Here is a 23,729-nt window from a genome sequence, read left to right on the forward strand (position 1 = left end):
CACACAGAGCACCCAGGACATACTGCAAGAACAGATTCTGTTTGAGGTGGCGTGGGTGAGGCCCTAGGGTCTGTATTTCCAACAAGCTCCCAGGTGATGCTGATGCAGCTGGCCCATGGACCACACGCTGCATAGGAAGGACCTACTCTGAGGAGCAGCCTGTGTTTCAGAGGGTTCCTGAGCTGATGGTTGGAGGAGCCTCTGTACTTGGGCTTGGTTTCTCAGAGGTGACCTGGGTCATTCAACCCCCACCTACTAATCCCCTGCCACATTCCTCCCCACATCCTAATTTATCTAGGGATTTAGTCTAGCTGAGATCACTCGTAAAGAATTTTATCTACATCTTTGTTCTGCGCTGGCACCAAGCATACCTCCTCCTGCGCATCACCCCTTCCTGTCCAGTGAGCTATCACCATCTGAGGGATTTCTGTGCACATCCTTCTGTGTCTCAGTGTCACAGAACTATGGTGCCCAGCACCATCCTGATCTCTGTGAGCCTCCTGCTAAGAGTGTGGCCCTCCTGAGAGTCAGCCTGAAGTCTAGAACCATGCAGCTAGCCCACTGCAGGGCAGGATGCACCCCTAAAGGTCATGGAAGCGTCCCCCTGTGTAGAACAGCCTGTGGGGTCAGGCAGGCAGGCAGAGTGTCACACTGAAGAAGAGAGGCTGGGCCAGTGCACTGGAGTATAGACCATGTTATGCACCCAGGAAGCCAGGCTGGTCCAGGCGGGCTGTCCTATTGGTGAGACACTAAAGGTGCCTTCCGGTTGGCATCATTCAAGAGATGTGGCTGCAGTTTAATCACCTAATTGAGTCCCCGGCCTTGATCTGCAAGGATGAAGGTGCAGGCCACCCTCCAAGGGTGACATTCCCTATTGCGCTTCATGGGGGAAGTTCGGTTAAAGGCTCCTTTGCCATATTGGATCTGGAAGAGCCACCTGTGCAGTGTGTGCTGGAGCCTTGCTATCAGCAAGTTGGACAGAAGGCTGTAGGGCAGGGGCCGGGTGCTGGAGGGAAGAGCATGGCACAAGAATGTGGTGGGAGCTGTGCATGCCCGGCCCTTGGAGAGGCCACTTTCCCTCTCTGGATATCAAGTTTATGAATGAGATGAGAACCATGATAAGATGTGCACCGAACTCAGGACTTGAGCTCTGAGGGCCAGTGCATTTGCAGGAAGAGACCAGCAAGGAATGTTCGAAGGTTGTACCCGCAGGATGGAGCCTAGCAGGATGGAACAGAGGGCCACAACCTGCATTTAAATTCAGAAGCTCATGGTCAGGGCCAGTTTCATGGCCTTCAACTAGGGCGTGTGCTCAGTGACAACCCTGCCTCTTGAAGGGCCCTGCATTTAGAATTGAATGCTCTGTGGTTGCTGTCTTGAAATTCTTAATCATTCTATCTTTAAATCCGTGTTTTTTAAGTGACGTCGAATGGGCCAGTGGAGCGTATGCTGAGGGCTGGGGCCCTTCTGCCGTCCTGTCTCCTGCTGCCTCCACCTCCTGTGAGTGGGTTTTCTTGGCTCCCTCCAGCCTCCTGGTTCCCAAGCCACTGCCCTGTCTCTCCTGGCCCTGCCCAGCGGCTGTTGTTGTCTTCCCCTCATGCCTGGCAGAGGCCCGAGCACAGGCATGAGGAGGCCTGGGGTTGGGGGCAGGCACCCCAGAGAGTTTTGGGGTGGAGTACGCTTAGGGTTGGCAGTGCCAGTGCCACAGGGTGGGTGCCTTTGTGGGGATGGGTCTGTCGCCCACCCCCAATTCAGGTGCCTCGTGCCTGGCAGAGTGGAGGTTGAACACCCTTGGGGGTGGCCCGTCCACTGCAGGCTAGGGGTAGCAGGCTGTGGGAAGAGGAGCTGCCTGCTGGACTTCCTTCCCCAGGATGGTGTCTGCCTTTAGAAAGGAAGGCTCCAGAGGAGAGCTGGGGAGGCTGAGCCCAGGAGTCATCTCCCTATTGGTGCCCATTTTCAGTACACCCTCAGCAGAGCACCCCGATCCCAGAGACTGGTGAGAGAGGTACCTGGCTGCTGGTGGGCATGTGTGGAGCCACTTGGGGGCCCCTGGGTGTCTGTGAGGGTCTGTTCTCACTCCTTGAGTATCCATGTGCCCAAGGGGACACACCAGCTAAATATCAACTAAAAAACCTGGTGCAGGGGCTACCCCTAGGCCCACATAGGCATGTGGAGCCCTTCACATCCATTTGTGCGGCCATTCAGCCCTGCAGAGTCCTCCTTCCATCACAGTGGAGGAGCTCAGAGTTGCAGGGAAGCGGGGTGGCCTCCAGGCTCCTCACTGGCTTGGGGACAGCCCTCCTGAGAACAGTACCCAGAATCGAACACAGTCCAGGGACATCTCTCTGCATCCCAGACTCACACCACCCTGAGCGCAGCCTCAGGGCCCCCACTTCTGGGGTGGCTCACCCACTCTGCTCAGGACCAGCTAGAGAATTTTTGGGGACTCAAAGCAAAATAAAATGCCCTGTATTATAAAAGGAAAAAAAGTGCCATTAAAGGGATTAAATATAAAGGTTTTTCATTTTTTTCTGCTGTCTCTTGACCTGTCAGTAAGTAGCTCTCAGACCAGCAGCACCAGTATTGTCCAGAGTTCATTACAAATGTAGATTCTTTGACCCACCACAGGCCTCTGGAGCCAGGGAAGGACCAGCAGCCTGGGGGATTCTGACATGCCAGGAAATTTGAGAAGCACAGCTGTAAAGCGATAATTATTAAGTTTTTTGTTTGTTTGTTTTAAAGCAACACAACTAAAATATTAAAATCTCATTGGAAACATGTTTGTCTATGACAGATAAAAGAAGAACTGGGGAAAAAAAAAAGAGAGAGGCTGGGCGCAGTGGCTCACGCCGGTAATCCCAGCACTTTTGGGAGGCTGCGGTGGGCTGATTGCCTGAGGTCAGGAGTTTGAGACCAGTCTGGCCAACATGGTGAAAACCCATCTCTACTAAAAATACAAAGAAATTAGCCAGATGGGGTGGTGTGCACCTGTAATCCCAGTTACTTGGGAGGCTTGGGCAGGGGAATTGCTTGAACCAGGGAAGTGGAGGTTGCAGTGAGCCAAGATCGTGCCACTGCACTCCAGCCTGGGCAACAGACCGAGACTCTGTCTAAAAAAAAAAAAAAAGAAAGAAAGAGAAAGGACTGTGTGGGGCCAGGGGAGAAACCGTCTGCACTTCTGCGTATTGTACTTCACATGATGGTCACAGCCGTCTTGCCAAGTAGGCAGTTTCCCTTCTATGATCAGATGATGAAAATGAAGCTCATGGGATTTAAGTTACTGGTCCAGGTTCTTTTAATGAGTGAGTGGCAGAGCTCAAATGTGAATCTGGCTCTGTCTTACTCCAAGACCAAGGCTCCCACACCCTCCCCATCCCTGCTGTTCTTTCTTTGTTCATCCTTCCTTCTTTCTCTTTCTCCCCCCTTCTTTCATTTTTGCCTGTAGAGCGCCTGTTCTATGCTGGTGTTCTCATCTAGGCCCGTGCTGTCCAATACGCTGCCACCACACATGTGGGTCCTAAGCACTTGAATGAAGCAGGTGTGCCTGAGCAATGGAATTGTCAATTTAATTTAATTTACATTAGTTTAAAAACTGACATTCAATTCCATTACTGAAAAACCTTTAAGTATGTTTGGAATAACTTGGGTATGTGACTCTACTTTTCAATCATACATTTTATGAAATCTAAATGACGATCAAAGATGGCTATAGTTAATTAATATATTACATCATTTCAAATAGCTAGAAGGAGGACAGTGAATGCTCCCAACACAAAGAAATGGTAAATGCTTGAGATGGTGGATATGCTAATCACCCTAATCTGATCACTGTACAATATATCTATCAAAACATCACTATGTACCCCATGAATATGTACAATTATTATGTGTCAATTTAAAAAATTAAAAAATTAAAATAAATAAATATAGATCAAGTACTTTCAGTGAAAATTTAGTGTCTACATGGAAATGTGCTTTAAGTGTAAATACCAATTTAGACTTGGAAGCAAAAAAGAACGTGGAATATTTCACTAATGTTTATTTTGATTACATATTGAAATGATAGTATTTTGGAGCCAGTAGTTTAAATAAAATACGTTATTAAGAATAATTTCACTAGTTTTCTTTCCTTTTAGTTTTAAAAAAATTTAAATTTTTAGTCTTTGTGAGTATGTAGTAGGTGTATATGTTTATGTAGATGTTTTTATATGTGTACTCACTAGAAAATTTGCAACCACAAACATGGCTTGCATTACATTTCTATAGAAGAACGCTGCTCTAGGAACACAATTTTGGCCAAAGAAATGATCCTGCTCAAGGGGCCTCTTTCCAGGGAGCCTGCAGGAGTTTTCCACACCTGGTCCTGTGCTAAGTTGAGAAAAGTGAGGCTAAGACAGGAGAACCCCACTGCAAGGCCAGGAAGTGTAAGAGCCACTCCCGTCTCAGGGGTGGGGATCACTCACAAACTTCTCATCTAATTTCATTTCTGTCATTACCCATCACCTGGCGCTCTGCAGACAACCTCAGCAGGGGCTGTGCGAGGTCAGGCCAAGACTCAGGCTGGCTGGTACCAGGTGCCAAGATAGGCCAGTATCAGCATCCTCCCCACTCAGGCGGCGGCTAATGTGATCAGGGATGCTCTGGGCATGTCAGACGCACGGTATCAGTCTCCTCTGTGGAGTAATCTGTGCACGCTGGCTCCCCTTCAAGGTCAAGCCTTCCTTCAGAACAGCAGGCAGCAGTCTCCTATCTGCTCCAAGGGCAGGCTGGATAAGGCCAGGCAGCTACAAGCTCCATGCCTGAGGGTGACTTCAATGACCTTGTGTAGCCATAAGAAAGGCAGGAACTGACTCCCTCTGGGCAAACTTGGCTATAGAATGCCCGCTGGTGCCATTCTACTAGGTCAAGCAGACACCTCAGAGGTCACTGGGCCAGCCCTCTCATCTTACACCGGGGGAAACTGAGATTCAGAGAAGAGAAGAAATCTAATCTGGTTGCCCTTGAGAGCTAGGGTCTGAGCTGAATCTGGAAGCCACTTAAACAGGCCCCGAAGCAGAGATGTTGTTAGTGATCAGGACTCCCTGGCTTGATCCTGGAGAACTTGGCACATTAACTTGTAAATGCACTCCGGGCTCTGCTTTAAGCAGCCTGGCTTCTGTGCTGCCTCCCACAGGGGTCCATGTTACTCCTGTGGCAGTGTAGTCTTTTCTGTCAACACTGCCAGGGTGGGGATGGGGGCATAGAATAGACATTGGTGGAGATGAGCATCAGACATTACAGTCCTTTGTAAGCCCCTCAGTCGCTCTACCCTGAGTGATCTTTCTAACACATAGTTTTGGTTTTATTTTTAAGGATTCAAATATACTTTACTTCTTTTATAATGCCATATTTTAATGGCTACATGGAGCTTTTATTTGACATCAATTATGATTTGGGTTATAAACAATTCAGTATGACACCAACTGGGATGATTACTGATCTCTCCATTCCGTTAGGGGTGACCCTGGCAACAGGGCACAGATTCCATCCTATTCCAATTTGTGTTGCAACATAGGTCCATTCGGGTAGTAGAGAAAGAGGCTCCCCTAGCTAACATGGCATTACCGTATCTGTCATGAAAATCATGTGTACATTTCTGGCTGCTCTGCCTTTCCATTGTTTGCTGAATACTTTGAACTCGGAGGTTACTTACTGTGCTGTTGGCCAAGGGAAATCATGAAGCTGAAGATGAAAGTGTAGCAATGCAGCTGCTGCTTTGGTAAAAATTCGCTTCAGGTACCTTGCAAATATCTCTGAAAAAGCCCAGTTTGGGTTTTAGCCATCCCTCCTGTCAGTTGAACATGGTCAGTGACTAAAGTCCAAGCCTTTTTGTCCAGCATCCAAGACCCTTCATGACCTGGTCCTGTTCAACTTTCTACCCGCATCATCTGCTCCCTGAGCCTCCTGTACTGAAGAGCTCTCCAGCCTCTCTGTCTTGCATACTCCAGCCCTGACTCTGGGAAGGCCCCTCTCCTCTCTGTTTGCTTTTGTGTCAGGCCTCAGCTTGAGTGAAACTATCCCCAACCACTCTCTGGGGAAAACAAGTCCTACCCGCTGCTCTGGGCTCTCAGTCAGGGACACCTCTATCAGAGCACTCATCACATGGCATTGTGATGAGATTGGGTTGCTGTTTTTAATCGTAACGATTAATGATTAGACAGCATGCAGGGAGGAGGGGAGCTTATCTAGACCAGATACCTACTATGAGCCAGGATCTGGATTCTCGCTGAATCCTCACCACAACCCAAGGTGCTTGGCAATATACCTACCCCACTGAGGCAGAGAGCCCTCTGTGACTTGTCAAAACCCACTCAGTCCCTGAGTGGCATGGCTATGCTTCCATCCAGCTTTCCCTGACTCTGGCTTGGAGAGATGGGTGGTCTGGAAAAGCACTGACTAGACACTGTGAGGTCCTTTGGTGTCTGTTGAGAGTGCATGGAAAATGGGCACAAACAGGAAGATGGCTCCCGGACTCGCCTCCCTAGCTCTTCCTCGGAAGCTTCCTTTCTACATGCAGACACCAGCTTGCCCAGGCAACATCTGCATCCGTGTGTGGTGCGTCTGGGGACAATCAACCCCATGACTCTGATTCCCATAGGACACAATGCTAGCTTTGCTACTACCATGGTCTCTGAAGACTGGTTGGAGCTGAAAACCCAAGACCTCAAAGCCATCCCTGTCCAGGCCTCCTATTGCCTGCAGGATGCACCTCCTGTGTTTGGGGAGTTGCGGGGAGGTCCCAAGGAGCCCAGTGGGAGGGAAGGAGTGTGGACCTCTGTGGGAGAGCAGGGAGCTTGCCAGGCCTCTGAATGGTGCAGCTGGTGCCCAAGTCTCCTGACCTTGATCTTGAGAAATATGGGGCTCCCAGCCCAAAGCAGACAGGTGCTCCAGGATGGGGACTAGACCCAGGCCTCAGAGCAGCTGTGGTACCCTTCGCATCCTTCTGCACCAGAAAACAGCACTCTCCTCCTCCTCCTTTTCCTCAGATCCAGGGTGGCCATTCACGTCTTCTTCGGGTTAATCCTCAGCACTGCACACTCAGGTCCTTCCCCACAAGTAAGAATTGCTCCTGAGTGCGGGGGGCCATCGGCTCAGTGCAATGTTGTTGAAAAGGCACCCCGTCCTGGCCCCTTGTCTGGCACTTGGAAAGGGCAAGGCCAATGATGTTTCAGTCAGTCCTGCAGAAATATACTCATGGACCATCTGGAGCAGTGAACATTTGACAGAGCCTGGGTGTTTGCCATCTACTCTCCCCTCTGGAAGGCACCCAGGTTCCTTCGGAGTCTCCTTGCCCCCGCTAGGTGAAGCCTTGGGAGGGCTGGTCCAGGTGCCAGAGTGGACAGGCCCTTCCTCACCATCCCAGTGTAGTCAGGGGTGGTCATGTAGCCTAAGCAGACACCGTGGTCTCTGAAGACTGGTTGGAGCTGAAAACCCAAGACTTGGGACTTTCAGCAAGTGAGCCATGCTGGGATTGCAGAGCCAGACGAGATTCAACCTTCCCAGCACAGAGCACCACCCACTTGCCACCCTCAGCTACTGACTCCGTGATAGCCCGGTCGCCTGTCCCGTCCACAAGTCTCACTCCCATCCCATCCCTGATTTCTGGTGAATTTCCCCTTTGCTAGAGTTAGCCAGAGCTGGCTTCTGCAAACTGCTCCCTCCAGGACTCTTAATCTCCACTCCCCCGGCCCCATCCCATTTACAGTTACTCACTAGAAGGACTTATGGCTCTGGTCTCAAGCCTGCAGCCAAGCCACTTGGTTCCCTTTGATAGCACCAGCCCACTTGGTTTCCTTCAATAGCATTGTGCTAATTCCAGAAGACAGATTTTAGCAACGAGTTACAAAGCTTAACAGATGACCTAATTCATCTCACCAAACATGGCCGTCTTTTGGGGACAGGCCTTCTCTGGGATCTTAGCAACTCTTTTTGTCCAGAGTGCCAAAGCAGGTCTCTCCGCTCCCCACCCCCTCCTTGTGGATTTAAAGCCTGGGGTTGGATGCCCACATCAGCAAAAAGCCCAGGTCTGTGAGGCCCCCAGGATCAAGTCTGCAAGGGGTAGACAGCTTTCAAAGGGCTGGGAGGGGCAGGGTTTGCCAGGCAGCTGCCCTGACAAGAGCGAAGTACCAGGTGGGCAGGACCTGGGGGTCCTTGAGTCTCAGTCCCTTTGTGGGGCCTGGCTGTTTCATGCCTGTCCCGGGGGAGCCAGCCTCAGCATGCTGAGGAAGAGCAGGGCTCTGGGGTTAGAGCTGGCTCAAGCTGCAGTTCCACCGCTCACCGGCCCTCGGATCCCAGCAAGTTACTTAGCTTGTCAGAGTCCCAGGGGCATTGCCTGTTAGATGGGTTAGTAGATGTTAGTCCCAGGAGTGTGGTGAGGATAAACGTGGTGTGCTCAGCCTCATTCCTTAGAAGGAACTCAGTGAATGTTTAGCCTACTAGCACTCATACACACCTTGGTCTACAACCTCAGGCACTCAACAAATATGATATTTATTAGAAAGAATCATGTTAATTCTATCTCCAAGCCCTATGCTCCCAGGCTGGAAGGGAGTTTAGTCCCAGCTACTATTGAGATGGAGGGAAGGGGTCCTCTTTGCTGTGGTCAGACTTACATGGGGCCTGGAAAAGGAGGATGGGCTGTTCTCAGTCCCTCCTGGTCACCTGAGGTCTTTACCTGCAGTCACTTGGGGCTGGAAGCTGGGTAGCTCCCCTGTCTTTCTTGACCATGGTGTGTCTGTCTGAGGTGGGACCCTGGTGCCTGGAGCCAGCTTTCCTAGTGGCACCATGCCTGTCACCTTCCTGGGGCATTGCTGGGGGCAGGGTGACCAGTCTAGGGGAATGCTTCCCTTCTGACCCCGTCCACATCAATTATCTGGGGTGGGAGAGCAGAGAATTTCTCCTTTCTGCTCCAGGGACCTCACCTTCCCCCGAGGCAAGTGGCCTAGGGAGAAAAAAGGGCCAGGAGATCAAAGCACAAACCAGCATCTTATACATTATATGGTCCTCCTCCTCCTGGAATAATAATTATTAGAATTAAAACATGGTTATTGCTTTTTCTGCCCTCAGTTAACTCAAACCTCCTCTCATTCACTTCCCCTGTGAGGCCCATCTCATTCACCCTTCCAGCACTCTAAGTACCCCACTGTCTCTACACCAGGGGCGGCCTCTCCACCTTGGACCCTGAGCCCGCTCAGCAGTGTTTTTTGCAAGCCCTCCAGATGAGGCGGAGGCTTGCTAAAGCTTGAGAACCACTGCCCGATACCATTCTCCTGCCATAGAGGACAATTTTTCATTCTGGCAGAAAGCTTAACCTCCTGTTGCTTCCAATCCTTACATTAAATTCAGTTACCTACATGCTGAGCGCCTTGAAACCAAGGTGTGAAGGAGACACACAGCCCCTGTGCCCACTGTGCTTGCCCACTGCTGCTTCTGCCCAGCTGCTCTCCCTGATTCTTCACCTGGTTGACCCTCACTTAACCCTCAAAGAACAGGGTTGTTGTCACTTTATCCTGGAAGTCCCATGTACTCCCTGCGTGCATTAGCGTCCCCTCCTCTGGGCTCACACAATTGCCTTTTTACCCTTCTCCTAGCCCTTCTCATCCTGTGAGTCAATGTCTGCCTTCCTGCCCGTCTCTCTGACCTTGTTAATTCTGTGAGGGGAGGAAGGTGTCTTTCTTATTCCAAGGTAACAGATCATTATGCAGAATGGCAGGACTACTGACTGTTCACCAAACCAGGCTTGCCTTCCTCCTGGAGAGCTGAACTCCATTTCCCAGACTCTCTTGCTCCTAGGTGTAGCCATGTGATTGCATTCTGGCCAATGGGCTGTGATGGGATGATGGGGCCACTTCCAGGCCTGGACCAACACACCTCCCAGGCATGATGGCCTCCTAGCATGGAAACAGGAAGATTCTGGGAGACTAACTGCCCGCCAATCACAAGTGTTCTTTTTTGACTTTATATGAAAGACAAATACATTCTTGTGTCAAGATCCTGAGATTTGGGGGTTATTCCAGCAGTTCACTTACCCTAATACGAAAAGCTAAGCTCACTGGAGAATAAACATGAAAGTTATTTCCCCAATAACTATGCCTATCATTTCCCACCTTTCCTTTGAGAAGCTGCTCACTTGGTAATTTTCCCAGGGTCCAGAGTGTGTGCCACTCTTAGTTATTCTAACAGTCTCATTAAGGATGTCTCCAATCCTTAATTCTGTTCCCTCACACCTGGTTCAAAGCTCTTTCATGCTGCTCCCCCAGCACTGTGGCCCTCAGGGATTGGGGTGTGCTGGCGTAGATGGGGGTTGCTTCCCCTAGACTCTTCCTTGAACTGCACCCTGGGCACTGGGGTGGGAAGGAGGCAGAGGGGAAATGCAGACATTTCTTTGCTTGCCAGGCAAGGTTGCAGTTCTCTCCCTGGTGAATGGTGTTGTGAACTGGCACAGGGGCACCCTCCCAACCAGCTCCTCTGGCCACTGCTGATCTGTTGTGAGTTCTGACCTCAAATCTCAGCTTACTTCCTGCAGGTGGCATCTTGCCTGTCTGCCCTGCACTATCAGAATTTTAGAAAGTCTTATGGCCCATGTCACCCTCTTTTCTCCATCAGTGCCCAGGCCTGTGGTCCCACAGAGGCTTCACATTCTGCTCCTCTTGAGAACTGGAACTTATGGCAGGAGGTGTGGCTGGCCCCACTCTCTGCTTGGCAGAGCCCCATTTGCCATCAGTCCTCAATTAGATTTTCCTTGCCTGGTAACCATGAAAAGCAAATCTTGTGTATAAGCAACTGTCCAAGCAAGACACAAATGCCAGTCACCCTTTCTCTCAGCCTCCCTTAAACTTTACAAGTGGTTTTCCTGCGTGTTCCCACAGCTTCAGGGAGGAGACCCTCACCTCTGCCCAAAGCAATTGCTCCCACCTCTCAGTACGCTTTATATACTGACTATGTTGGGGAAGCAGTGGCAGGCCATAGCCACAAGACAACAGAAGTCCCACTGGCACTAAAGCCCCCTTATGACAGTGTTTTCTCTGTGTCTTGCTCAGTGGCTGGATGTGCAGGTTCTCAGATGCTTTTGGAACCAGAGGTATATGCTGTATCAAATTCCAAGACCTCCCAGCTCAGAGGGGAAAAATGCTAGAATCTGTAGGAGGCCCCAGATGGCCAGATGCCTGTGTTGGAGGGCAATTTTAGTGTGTGGCTTTGGAAGCCAGATGGCCTGGTCTCAAGCTCCACTCCTATCCAGCTGTGCTGGCTGAAAGGCTGGGGGTGGGCAACAGGGCCTGCACTTTCTGGCCCAGAACTGGCAGATCTCTCCACTAGATGGCACTCACAGTATAATGTTTCCTCATTTTTAATTCTACTTTGAAAATATTGTCATTTTTTATACCGTTGAAGAGCACAAATAGAACTATGGCTGAAAATTTACGTAGCTGATTCTACGCATGACCATCCTTGGAATTCTGCCACATTTCTAAGAGTTGCCAAGTTTTCCCTCCTCTTGGGGGTGCTGGCTGGAGAGTGAGGGACCATTGTGGGGTGACTGGTGCCACAGGCCAGCACACTCATGGCCTGGAAGTGACCCCGGGTTTGTCCTCCTTCCTCATATCCTGCCTGGATTTCCTGGCCTAGGCCCAGACCCCAGGCAGGGCTGTTAGGCTCCTTCCCGCGCCTGTTAGTTCACTGCTCTCAGAGCCTGCCACCCGGCAACCTCCTAACTGTAGGAGAAGCCCTTGTCCCCCAAGCTGCACTCACCGCCCCTCACCCACCCAGCCTGAATTTCCTCTTGGTCTTTGCACATTTCCCCCGGGGGCTGTGCTTGGTGAACACTGGCATGGCCCACTTGATGATACTTCCTGCTCCTGCCCCCAGGTAACTGTGCTCAGCATCGTGAGGATAAGTCCTTATTGTGCCTTGAGCTCAGGAAGAAAATGTCCCCAGGCTCCTTAAGGGCAGAAATTGACCCCTGCTCATCTCAGTGCCCCGCAAGCCTGGCTCAAAGCTGAGGTCACACTACAGGTTTGCTGAGTTGGACGTGAATGGGTTTCTTGGCCTTCCTGTGACTGCATGCTGCTGTAGTTTAAGGTGGGTTCATCCAATCTTCTTCTTATTCATTTTTAGCCCCAACATGGCATATAGCTGAAGCCTCAGTCAGAAACTGCTGTAACAGGAAGCCCACCCTTCTGGGGTCAGGCTGACCTGGGAGGGTCCAGGCTCCCCTACCTCCCAGCTGTTTGGCCTCGAGAGATTCACCTTACCCCTCTGGCCTGACACCTTCATGGGCTACGAAGGAGGGGGAGCTTTGCCAGCTGCAGCCAGAACCAAGCATGAGCTTTGAGTGCAGCCTCCCAGGTCCCATCTGAGCAGGTTGATAGGAAGCACCCCAACTCCGGAGTCCCCAGTGGGAGGGGAGCAGAGGGGACCACTCTTGGGCCCCGGGCAGCACTGGCATTGTGCTCTGCTCTGCAGATAGCAGCATCGCACTCCGCAAAGGCTGACTAGACTGCTCACCGCCCACCACCCGTCCTGCTCTCCCTGAGCTGCTCAGCAGCTGCACGAAGGCTGGAGGGCAGAGATGGGCAGCTCTGGGGAGCAGCTCTGGGGAGCAGCTCTGGGGATCTGTAGGAACCTGATGAGCAGGCAGGCTACTGTTGCTGTGCTTGAGACAAAGGAGTTCAGGAACTTTCCTTCCTGTAACAAAGTCCTTAGACGTCCCCAGCCCGGGTAGGGAAAATGCTAGAATCTGTAGGGGTCCTCAGATGGCCAGGTGCCTGTGTTAGAGGGCAAGGGAAGTGTGTAGCTAAAAGCCAGAATGTCTGGGCTCAAGCCCCAATTCTGCCACTAGCTGTGTGTCTCGCTGGGGATTCTTTCTAATCCCCATGGTCTGTTTTTGTGCAATAGGTGTGACGACGTTCCCTATCTTAGAGGGATGTTGGGAGTATTGTGGGAGGCAGAATAATTGTCCTCAAAGATGTCCATCTTCTAATTTCTGGAAGCTTGTGACTATGTTACCTTATATGGCAAAGGGTCTTCTCCTACTGTCCCCCATACCCCCAACACCACTGGCAAGAGTCAAATAAATTCTTGTAAATAGCTCTGACCCAGATAATGAACTTGCACACAGGTGATGTCCCTTATCTGGTCTATGGGGCACATACTCAGTGCCTTTCTGAATTGATGACTGGAGTGTGTTGACCTCTACCTTCTGGTTCTGGCCTTGACTCATTACCCCTCTCCCTGGGGCCAGGGGCCACACTCCTCCCCTAGATGGCAGGGCCCTGCCTACCTCACTACTTGCATTTCTTCTCTATCTTAATAGCTGAGACCTTTTCTCCTGGTTCCACAGTCAACCTCTGCTTTCTACTCCATACCCCGGGATCCCTTTTTTACCACCTTCTGATGTGCAGTTTTACTACAAAGATTCTTGCATTAGATGAAAAGGAATACCCAAGTGAAACCATAGGTACTTGAATTTTGCACAGGGGCATACAGTTGGAAAGGGTGTTCCTGCACTTCAACTTCAGCCTGTGCCCCTGGGAACTCTAGTATGGATAGGACAAAGGTAGACATGCCCCTGTCCCAGGCAGGATCTGCTCATACCTGTTCCCAAAGAGCCTCTGCTCGTGCCCTGAGCCTGGGGTGCTACCTCAGTGGACAGCCAATAGATCATTTCTCAGGATGGCTGGGGTGGCTTTACTGCTTTGCGACCAGTCATAGACTTACTAGTTCACAGGGCCCCAGTGAGGCCCTAGCACACTCAGTTCATAACCACTACTTCTCAGGATGTCTAAATTCAGCTGACACTCTTGGTGCCCTACTCAGATCCCTCAGCACTCACTGTTCCCATCACTGCTTCCTCAAGCACCTGCAACTGTCCCTGGAGGCTGTCTCTGTCTGCAGAGTTTGGTCCACATGAGAGAGTAGGCAGGAAATGTCGGTTACTCCCCAGAAAGCAGTTCTCAAGGACTGGGTGGTGGGAGTGGGTGGATAGAGCCCCAGCCTCACTTCTTGGATGAGACCACTCTGAGGCCTGTTCTGTACTGTGTCCAGAAGCCCCTGCGGGAACTGAGCCAGGGTGCCTGCAGCAGCAGTCCACTCACTAGCACGCCCTGGCTGGCTTTCCTTCCTTCTTTGACTCCCTTCCTCATGCCAGATCCTTGTCTCAGGCTCTGCTTCTGGGGGAGGCCCAGCTAAAGAAAACACTGGCTGACAGCAGAGCCGGCCCTGCCACGTACGTTGGCTTCTCTGCAAGGCACTTTTACTTAGTTCGTTAGCAACGACATTGTCAACTTGGAAGTTTAAAATATTGTTTTGTAACTGCTAACGTGACAGTAGAGCAGTTCTTTAGGAAAATTGTTCCCCTTCCTCCTGCCACATCCCAATTCTTTGCCTTGAAATTTATAATCATCCATACTTAAATATTCTCAATCTGTGCTAGTGTTTTTCCCTGGCTTTATTTCCAGGTATTGTGTTTAGACTTTCACCCTGAGATGTTCCCATTGACTAGTTTCTTTCCTTGCATTTATCGTGAATTTAGAAATCCTCATTTCGCATTACCCAAAAGCTCATTGTCCAGATAATTGATGGGACTTTCTAATTTCTTCCCCATGTGAGTATCCTGTCGATTTGGCCCACATTTCCGAGTCATGCCTGGAGACTGCGCTGTGGCTCCTGTGGGAGGAGCGTCATGAAGGTCTGCCCTTCCCAGGCCAGGGGCATGGAGATACCCCCACCAGGGCAGCAGAGCTGGAAGGTGCTCAGGCCTACCTGGACTGATCTCAAAGAGGTGCTTCCCTGGGTCCTCGGGGCCAGGAGGAAGTTCGGTCACCTGTGTCCCTTGTAGAGAAATAAATCCCTAAAAAGGAGGCAAACACAAACACAGGGAGCATGAGATGATGGGAAGGGGACTGCTGTCGTCAAGGTCCCCAGAGAGGAGAGGTTAGGACCTGGGGCCTTCCAGGCCCTGACTGGGAAGGCTGGGCCTCAGCGAGGGGCACACACCTCCTCTCCCAGGCAGAGATAAGGCCTACTCAGGGTCCCAGGTGGTTAAGGTGGACACTGTTGTCTGCATACATGCTTGGAGGAGCTGTGCCCACAGGCAGGGGGAACTCTGGAGCAGGGAGGGAGGCTCCCACCACTGGGAGTGCCTGATCCAGTGTGCCACCTGTGGCCTTTCTGGGCCAGCAGGGTTTTAGGCTGGAGAGGGGTCAGGGAGAAGCCTGGTACTGTGGCTACTGAGGCAACATGGGGGAAAGGATCAACAGATCTGTGTGCATCCAGTCCTGCCACCTCTTGGCTAGGTGAGATTTCATTTATTTACCTATGAGATAGGAGTCAGCTACCATGCATACGGTACCCTGCTACAGAGAGTGCCAGGCGCCTGGGATGCATGTGTATGCATGACAAAGGGCGGCTCCACCTGCTCTCTAGTGCTGAGGTCTGGCAGCTGGGCTGAAAGATGCAGAAAAAGAGCATGGGGTGTGGGGATTGGGAGGCTGGCTTTGAGTCCCAGCCTTGCACTTCCAGGCTGTGTGATCTCAGGCAACCCGCTCAATGTCTCTGAACCTGTTTCCATGTCTGTACAATGGAACACTAAGTCACACGTCTCAGGAGGGTTGAGATGCCAGATTCCCGTGTGGTAAGTCCTACTCAAGAGAATGAGGTGTTACAACCGCTGTGACTGACCCTTCCCCAACCCCCAGGTTAGGCAGGGCCTCCTTTATACTCCTTCTGTATGTCAGTGACTGTGAGCTCTGCTGAGGTCTTTATTTCATTCTGCTTGGTTTTGCTCAACTCAGACTTGGTATGGCTTGACTACACATTTTTGGTCCTCTCAATGGGAAACCCATTTTGAATTCCATCACTGCAACCAACTTCCTGGGTTCAAATCCTGGCTCAGCTACAGAAACATTGTTCAACCTGTCTGTGCCCCAGTTTCCTTATCTGTGAAACAGCAATAATAAAGTACTTTGTGGGGATGTTTGGAGCATCAAATGAATTAGTACTTGGAAGTTCTTAGAGCAGTGCCTGGTACACAGTTCTCACTGTGTAAGTGTTTGCTCAATAAATGCCTGCTATTATTGTATGTCAGGGCTCCACACCTAGTGGGGCACCGCATCCCTGCGTCTGCATTTACCCAGGTGAGGGGCAAAGTCACCTGCTGCATCCAGGTCGCCTCCTGCTCCCACCCCCATGTGTACTCACAGAGTACACCCCCCCAGTATTTTCCAGGCAAATCCTGGCTTTCACAGGGTGATGGGAGCCTCCCACCTGCTGCTAGAATCTTGTGCCACAAGGACACATGGAAATGCCTCTTCTCATTTAAGCAATGTTAATGCGGAAAGGCAGAATGTCGTCCTTACCCATAGATGCTTGCTTTAGAGGAATTACAGCAATAAACCAGAGAACCACCTGGTAATCTTTGTAACCGAATTAACAGTTACTTTCTTGCTAGAGAACTTGGAGCCACTGGAAATAAATTAGGATTGCAGCCCCAGGATGGAGAAATGTGCTCATTAAAGGGCATGGGTGAGATCCATCACTAGCTAATGGGTTGCTTCTCAGGTGTTTGCTGTTTCAGTAACAGAGTCCCTGTGTCATTCTGGATACTTTGCTGTTTTTTTTTTCTGTGTCCTAAAATCTGTCATCCATACAAGGAGAGTAACAATATTGACATTGACATTGCTTTCTACTACAGCTAAATGGAAAAGCAGTAATGGCTTCTGTTTTTGAAGACTGTACTATATTCCTGACTCTTTGCCTAAATTACTGGATTTAATGTAGAGGCCCCAGGGGGTAGGTACTACCATTCCTGTCTTCCCAGACAAGCAGACGGAGGTCAGGAAGGTGATGCAACCAGCCCTGTGCCCACGGCCCACAAGGGTGTGCTGGAGATGTCGGCTCAGGTGTGCCCAATGCTGGAGCCGCAGGCTTTACTCTTTGCTTCCCTACCTTTATCATGGCAGCCACCAACTGACTTTGTTTGCAAGAAGCCACAGTGGAGAGCCAGGCTGTGACTATGGGATCCCCTGCTCACTTCTCAGGGGAATCTCAGTGTGCCTCCCACCACTGCAGGGGCCCTAGCACTGTCCCTCGGCTGCCCAGATTCCTCTGCCTCCCACAGGTCAAGAATGTGGCTCCGGGACTGGGTTGGGGGTGGGGGCCTGGGGAGCACAGGCTGTCTGCTTTCCGGTCCCTAGTATGACGTTTGCTAAAACTGTGATGAAAAGACGTGAATGGAGTCAGAATATAGCATTAGCTGAGACACTCAGGGTAGATCTCAACATTGAACATACTTTGGAGTCACCCCAGGGCTTGTTAAAACACGGAGAGCCTGGTGTTCTGGTGGTGTCTAATAATGGGGTCTCTGAAAACTATAAAGTAGCCTGATTTGGAGTGTTTGCTAACTTCAGCAATATAAATACCCTCCCCCTCCATGGCCCATTTTATGATGTCATTGCATGTGGAACTGAGAAGAGATGCACCACAGTGTTTGCACCACATGGATTCAATGGATGTCAGTAACCTCCAGAGCTTAAGACATAGCACATGAAGTCATAGTATATTAAGTTAGGAAATGATATATGTTGAGTACTTTTTAACCTTTGTTTTTACTATAACTCATTTATTGGTAGTTTTCTGTGATTTAATTTTTGTTGTTGTTGTTTTGTTTGTTTTGTTTTGTTTTTTGGGGTATTGCTCTGCAGCCCAGGCTGGAGTGCAGTGTTGCGATCATGGCTCACTGCAGCCTCGACCTACTGGGCTCCAGTGATCCTCCTACCTCAACCTCTAATTGGGACCATAGGTGTATGCCACCATGCCCAGCTACTTTTTGCTGTTTTTTAATTTTCAGTAGAATTGGGGGTCTCCCTATCTTGCCCATGCTGGTCTCGAACTTCGGGCTCAAGCAATCTCCTTGCCTCGGCCTCCCAAAGTGTTGGGATTACAGGCGTGAGTCACATCACCCAGCCTGATTTAATTTCTAATAGTGTAAGTGTTCAATCAGAATAGTGCTGGACCCCACTCTCAAGTTTCTGACCCTATAGGTCTGGGGAAAGTAGGACCATTTGCATTTCTAACCATTTTTCTGATGCTGCGAGCCCTGGGGAATACACTTTGAGAACCACTAGTCTAGGGACTCTGAGGGAAGGTGGCCAGAGGATGTTGCCTTTTTCATGAACTCACTCAGCACCTTGGTTTCCTCGCCTGGAAAATGAGGACAATAATAGTATCTGCTTCATGAGGCTGTTGTGAGGATTAAATGATTCAGTATCTGGCCCCAGTGGCCTTTGAGAGCCTGGTTTTTGCCAAGATTCTGTGCTTTAGACGCACATAGGTTACAGGAACCAGTACCTGCTTCTAGCACCACAGACAGTGCCCTCAACTATGAGGGTCCTGGGAATTCTTTGAGGAGCACAAAGTGAGTGTCAGCACTTTGCCAGCTGGCCTTCCTACTATAGTGCCAGGTCAGGGCTTAACTGTTTGTATCTGGGAAGGAACCAGGCACACAGTTTGCACCTAGAACTGCACAGTTTGCAGACAGGCACCTGGCTACAGAAACAGTGTGCAAACTCCAGGCACATGATAGATTTCCACAAATGTTGGGCCCTTTCCCCCTTCCCCATGTGTCCGAACTCATGTTAATTTGCTCTCTTAGGGCATTGTTCAGCCTGTGTATCTAAGTTCCTCCTGAGAGGCTGCAGCTGACTTAACACATCTCTAGCTCCATACAAATGCAGTCCATTGGTGTAAGTAGCTAATGGACAAAGTATGTGCCATTCTGTCTGCATCTAGGAGGGCTCAGTATTTGCAAGTTTTAGACATTGCAAAATTGCTTTCAAAAAGTCTTTATCAAATTATGTTCCATCAAAAGTGTATGAGAATGCCCATTTCTGTATGCTCTTCCCATTGCATGGTCATTAAGTACTGACTGTCCTTTTAAATGGAATCTTATGACATATTTATTGACCATTTGTATTTCTTCTATTAATTCCTTGTTAACATCCCTTACCCACTTTTCTATTGGGTTGCCTTTTATTTTAACAATATATTTTATTTAACATATTTATCTGTATTGGATAACCCAATATGTCAAAAAAATCAGCATTTCAATAAGTAATCAATATAAAATTATTAGTGAAATATTTTACATCTTTTATAGTAAATCTTTGGAATCTACTTACAGCATATCAGATTTACATTCCAAGGTTTTATCAAATATATGTGATCTATATTTCGATCTTATCAAATTTGAAGTAGATTTTTGTACCAAAATTGTTTCAGATATACTGTAGTAGGTAGAATAATGGCTCCCCAAAAGATATGCTTGTCCTAATCCCTGGAACATGTGAATATGTTATGTTACATGACAAGCATTTAATTAAGGTTGCAGATAGAATTAAGGTTGCTAACCATCTGACCTTAAATCTAGTAGTATTAGAACTCCAACTTAATTATTTTATTTCAAAACTGTCTGACTATTCTAGGCCCTTTAAATTTCTCTATGAATTTTATAATCAGTTGGTCAATTTCTATTAATAGAAAAATGCCTACTGGGATTGTGATTGGGATTGCATAGATAAATTTGGGAAGAATTGACATCCTAACAATAATAAGTCTTCTGACCAATGAACACAGTATAACTCCTCATTTATTTAGAGCTTTCATTTTCCCCAACAATAATAACTCATTTTTTAGTTCTAGTAGCTTTTTGAGGGCTTCATCAGATTTTTGACGTAAGCAATTATGTTGGGTATGGATACAGTTTTACTTCTTCCTTTCCAATCTGAACAACTTTCATTTCTTTTTCTTGCCTTATTACACCAAGCAGGACTCCATGAAAGTGTTTTATGGAAGTGGTGAGAATAAATATCATTATCTTTATCCTAATCATAGGGAAACAGCTTTTAGTCTTTTACCATAAAGTATGATATTAGCTTTCAGTTTTCCATAGACGGCTTTTCACAGGTTTAAAGAAACTCCCTTCTATCCCTGGTTTTTTGAGAATTTTATCAAGAATCAGTATTGAATTTTGTCAGGTGCTTTTTCTGAATCCATCAGATGATTATTTTTTTCTTTCTTCATTAATTAATATGATGAATTACATTAATATTTTCAAACATTAAATCAACCTTGGATTTTGGGATAAACCCCACTTGGTCATTATGTATTTTCTTTTTTATGTATTGTTGGATTCAATATTCTAAAATTTGGTTGAAAATTTTTTCAACTGTGTTCACGAAGAATATTGATCTATAGTGTCTTTGTCTTGTAATGTCTTTGGCTAGATTTATATAGGGGTAATGCTAACCTCATAAAATGCATTGGAAAGTATGCTCATTTTTGCCACTGCACTCCAGGCTGGGTGACAGAGTGAGATTCTGTCTCAAAAAAAAAAAAAAAGGAAAAAAAAAAGGAAAGTATGCTCATTTTGAAATAGAACAATCAAGTTGGAGTTCTAATACTACTTGATTTCAAGACATTGTAAAGCTGCAGTAATCAAAACAATGAGATATTAGCTTTAAACGAGACTGATTAATAAAACAGAATAGTAAGGTCAGAATAGACCCATATATATCTCTGTATCTATTTATCTGTCTATCTATCTATCTATCTCCACATATGGATAATTGATTTTGACGAAGGTGTAAATACAATTCATTGGAGAAAGGATAGTGTTTCAACAAATGACAGTGGAGCAACTGCACATTTGTGTGCAAAAAAATGAATCTCAATTCATACCTCACACCATATATAAAAATATACTTGAATGAATGATACACCTAAATGCAAAATCTGAGACTATAATACTTCTAGGAGAAAACCTTTATGACTTTGGATGAGACAAAGAGTTCTTGGATATGACATCAGAAGCTTGACCCAAAAAAGAACTAATTGGTAAATATGACTCATTTAAATTTAAAAAACTGCTTTTCAAACACATTAAGAGAGTGAAAAGACAAATTACATACTGGGAGAAATATTTGAATATCATGTATCTGACTTGTACACAAAATATATAAAATACCATCAAAATTCTATAATAAGAGAACAATCCAATTTAAATAAATAGGCAAAAGATTTAAACAGATAATTACTATAGAAGATATAGGATTGGAAGATAAGCTCATGAGATGATCTTCAACATCATTAGTAGTTAGGAAAATGCAAATTAAACCCATAGTCAGATACCACTACGTATCTATTAAAGTAAAAAGACTGACCAGACTAAGCATTGGTGTGGGTGCAGAGGACCGAGAATTCTTGTACACTGTTGGTGGTAATGTTAAATGACAATCACTTGGAAAATAGTTCAGCAGACTCTTAAAGAGTTAAACATACGGCCGGGGGCAGTGGCTCATGCCTGCAATCCCAGCACTTTGGGAGGCCGAGGTGGGCAGATCATGAGGTCAGAAGTTCGAGACCAGCTTGACCAATATGGTGAAACCCTGTCTGTACTAAAAAATACAAAAATTAGTGGGGCATGTTGGCATGCACCTGTCGTCCCAGCTACTCAGGAGGCTGAGGCGGGAGAATCTCTGGAACCCAGGAGGTGGAGGTTGCAGTGAGCCAAGATTGAGCCACTGCATTCCAGCCTGAGCAACAGAGTGAGACTCCGTCTCAAAAAAAAAAAGAGTTAAATATACACCTGGGATATGACCCAGCCATTCCCCTCCTACATATTTACCCAAGGAAAATGGAAGCATATTTCCATACAGAGATTTGTATGCAAATTGTTGCAGTTTTATTTCTTATATCCAAAAATTGGCTATAACGCAAATGGCCATCACCAGGTAAACAGATAAGCAAGTTGAGGTACCTGCATGCAGTGCAATACTACTCAGCAATACGAATGAATGAACTCTTAATGCATGCTGCAACATGGATGCTTTTCTAAATAATTATGCCAAGGGAAAGAAGACAGACAACAAGCTAGAGTACTTACTGTTATTCCATTTCTATAAAACTGTAGAAAATGAGAACTAAGTGGACCAGTCTGGGGTCAGGGGTCAGGGGTCAGGAGGGGCAAAGGGAGTGGGAGGAGGGATTATAACAGGATACAAGGAAGCTTTTGGCAGTGATGGATATGTTTGCTGCCTTGATTGCGGTGATAGTGTCACAGATGTGCATCTATAATAAGACTTACCAAACTGTGCCCATGAAATATGTGCAGTTCACTGTATGTCAATTATACCTCAATGAAACTGTTAAGAAAAATTGGTATTTGATTCAGTTATCAAAAAACTTTTAGAAATATGAATTTTTTCCTAGCAGATTACTAAAAAGGTAGTGGCTCAAAATAACAAAAATTTATTTTCTTATGGTTCTGGAGGTCAGAAGTCTGCAATGGGCCTTACTGGGCTACAGTCAGTAGCTGACACAACTGTTCCTTCTGGAGCTCTAGGGGAGGATCTGTTTCTCACTTTTCCAGCTTTTAAAGGCTTCCTGCACCCTTCTACCATCTTCAAAGCCAGCAGCCTCACATCCGCAAATCGCTCTGACTCTGACCTCTTCATCTGCCTCCCTTTTCACGATAAAGAACCCTTGTGATTATATTAGATCCACTTGGATAATCCAGGATAATTTCTTTAAGGTCAGATGGTTAGCAACCTTAATTCTATCTGCAACCTTAAATAAATGCTTGTCATGTAACATAACATATTCACATGTTCCAGAGATTGGGACAGGCATATTTTTTGGAGAGCCATTATTCTACCTTATACTATAGTATACTACAGCATATCTGAAACAAGTTGGGTATATGAATCTACCTCAAATGTAAATTTGATAAGATCTAAATACAGATCACATATATTTGATAAAAACTTGGAATGTAAATCTGATATGCTATAAGTGGATTCCAAAGATTTGCTATAAAAGATGCAAACTATTTCATTAATAATTTTATATTGATTACTTGTTGAAATGCTGATTTTTGGACATATTGGGTTATCCAATATAAATAAATAAAATATGTTGTTAAAATAAAAGACAACCCAATAGAAAAATGGGTAAAGGGTGTTAACAAGTAATTAACAGAAGAAATACAAATGGTCAATAAATATGTCATAAGATTCCATTTAAAAGGACAGTCAGTACTTAATGACCATGCAATGGGAAGAGCATACAGAAATGGGCATTCTCATACACTTTTGATGAAACATAATTCGACAAAGACTTTTTGAAAGCAATTTCACCATGTCTAAAACAATTTTAAAATAAAATGTCCTGTAACCTTGTATTGAATTTTCAGAATTTGTTCTAAGGAAAAAAAAAATGCACAAAAATGGATGCATAACAATCCTCCATGTTACATTTTTTACTATACAAAATGAGAAACAACTTGTTCCTCTGTCAACAGAGAGGTGGTTAAATCATTTCTGGTAAGGCCATACCAGAATGAGGTACATGCAAAAGGTTTCTAAGATGAGTTGCTAAGAAATAAGAACACCAGAACAATAATTTTAATACAATTCCATCCCGATGTCTGTTACTGTCCTCTCCCCAGAGCCCACAAGTTACATGTTAATGTATAGAAATAGTACAGAAAACTTATACTCTGGGAGGCAGTGGTGGGAATGGTGAAGGAGCTTTCATGTTTTGCCCTGTGATGTTTGCATCAATATAAAATTTACATAATGTTAAAGTTGAAAAGGAACGTGGTCAGCTAATTCATGCAGCACTGCCCATGCCTGACT

General features: G+C 47.0%; 1 protein-coding gene across 3 annotated transcripts in view; it reads right to left on the reverse strand.

Annotated features, from left to right (window-relative positions):
- Nucleotides 1–23,729, reverse strand: part of ARHGAP22 (Rho GTPase activating protein 22) — a 211,138-nt gene that overhangs the window by 97,843 nt on the left and 89,566 nt on the right. For all 3 annotated transcript variants that reach the window (XM_017885520.1, XM_017885521.1, XM_017885519.1), the window contains one exon: nucleotides 14,800–14,887. In XM_017885520.1, coding sequence (XP_017741009.1) covers nucleotides 14,800–14,887 — 88 coding nt within the window. The remainder of the gene's footprint in view (nucleotides 1–14,799; nucleotides 14,888–23,729) is intronic.

This window comes from Rhinopithecus bieti, unplaced genomic scaffold (assembly GCF_001698545.2).
Source record: "Rhinopithecus bieti isolate Rb0 unplaced genomic scaffold, ASM169854v2 scaffold_15143, whole genome shotgun sequence".
NCBI classification, from domain to species: domain Eukaryota; kingdom Metazoa; phylum Chordata; class Mammalia; order Primates; family Cercopithecidae; genus Rhinopithecus; species Rhinopithecus bieti.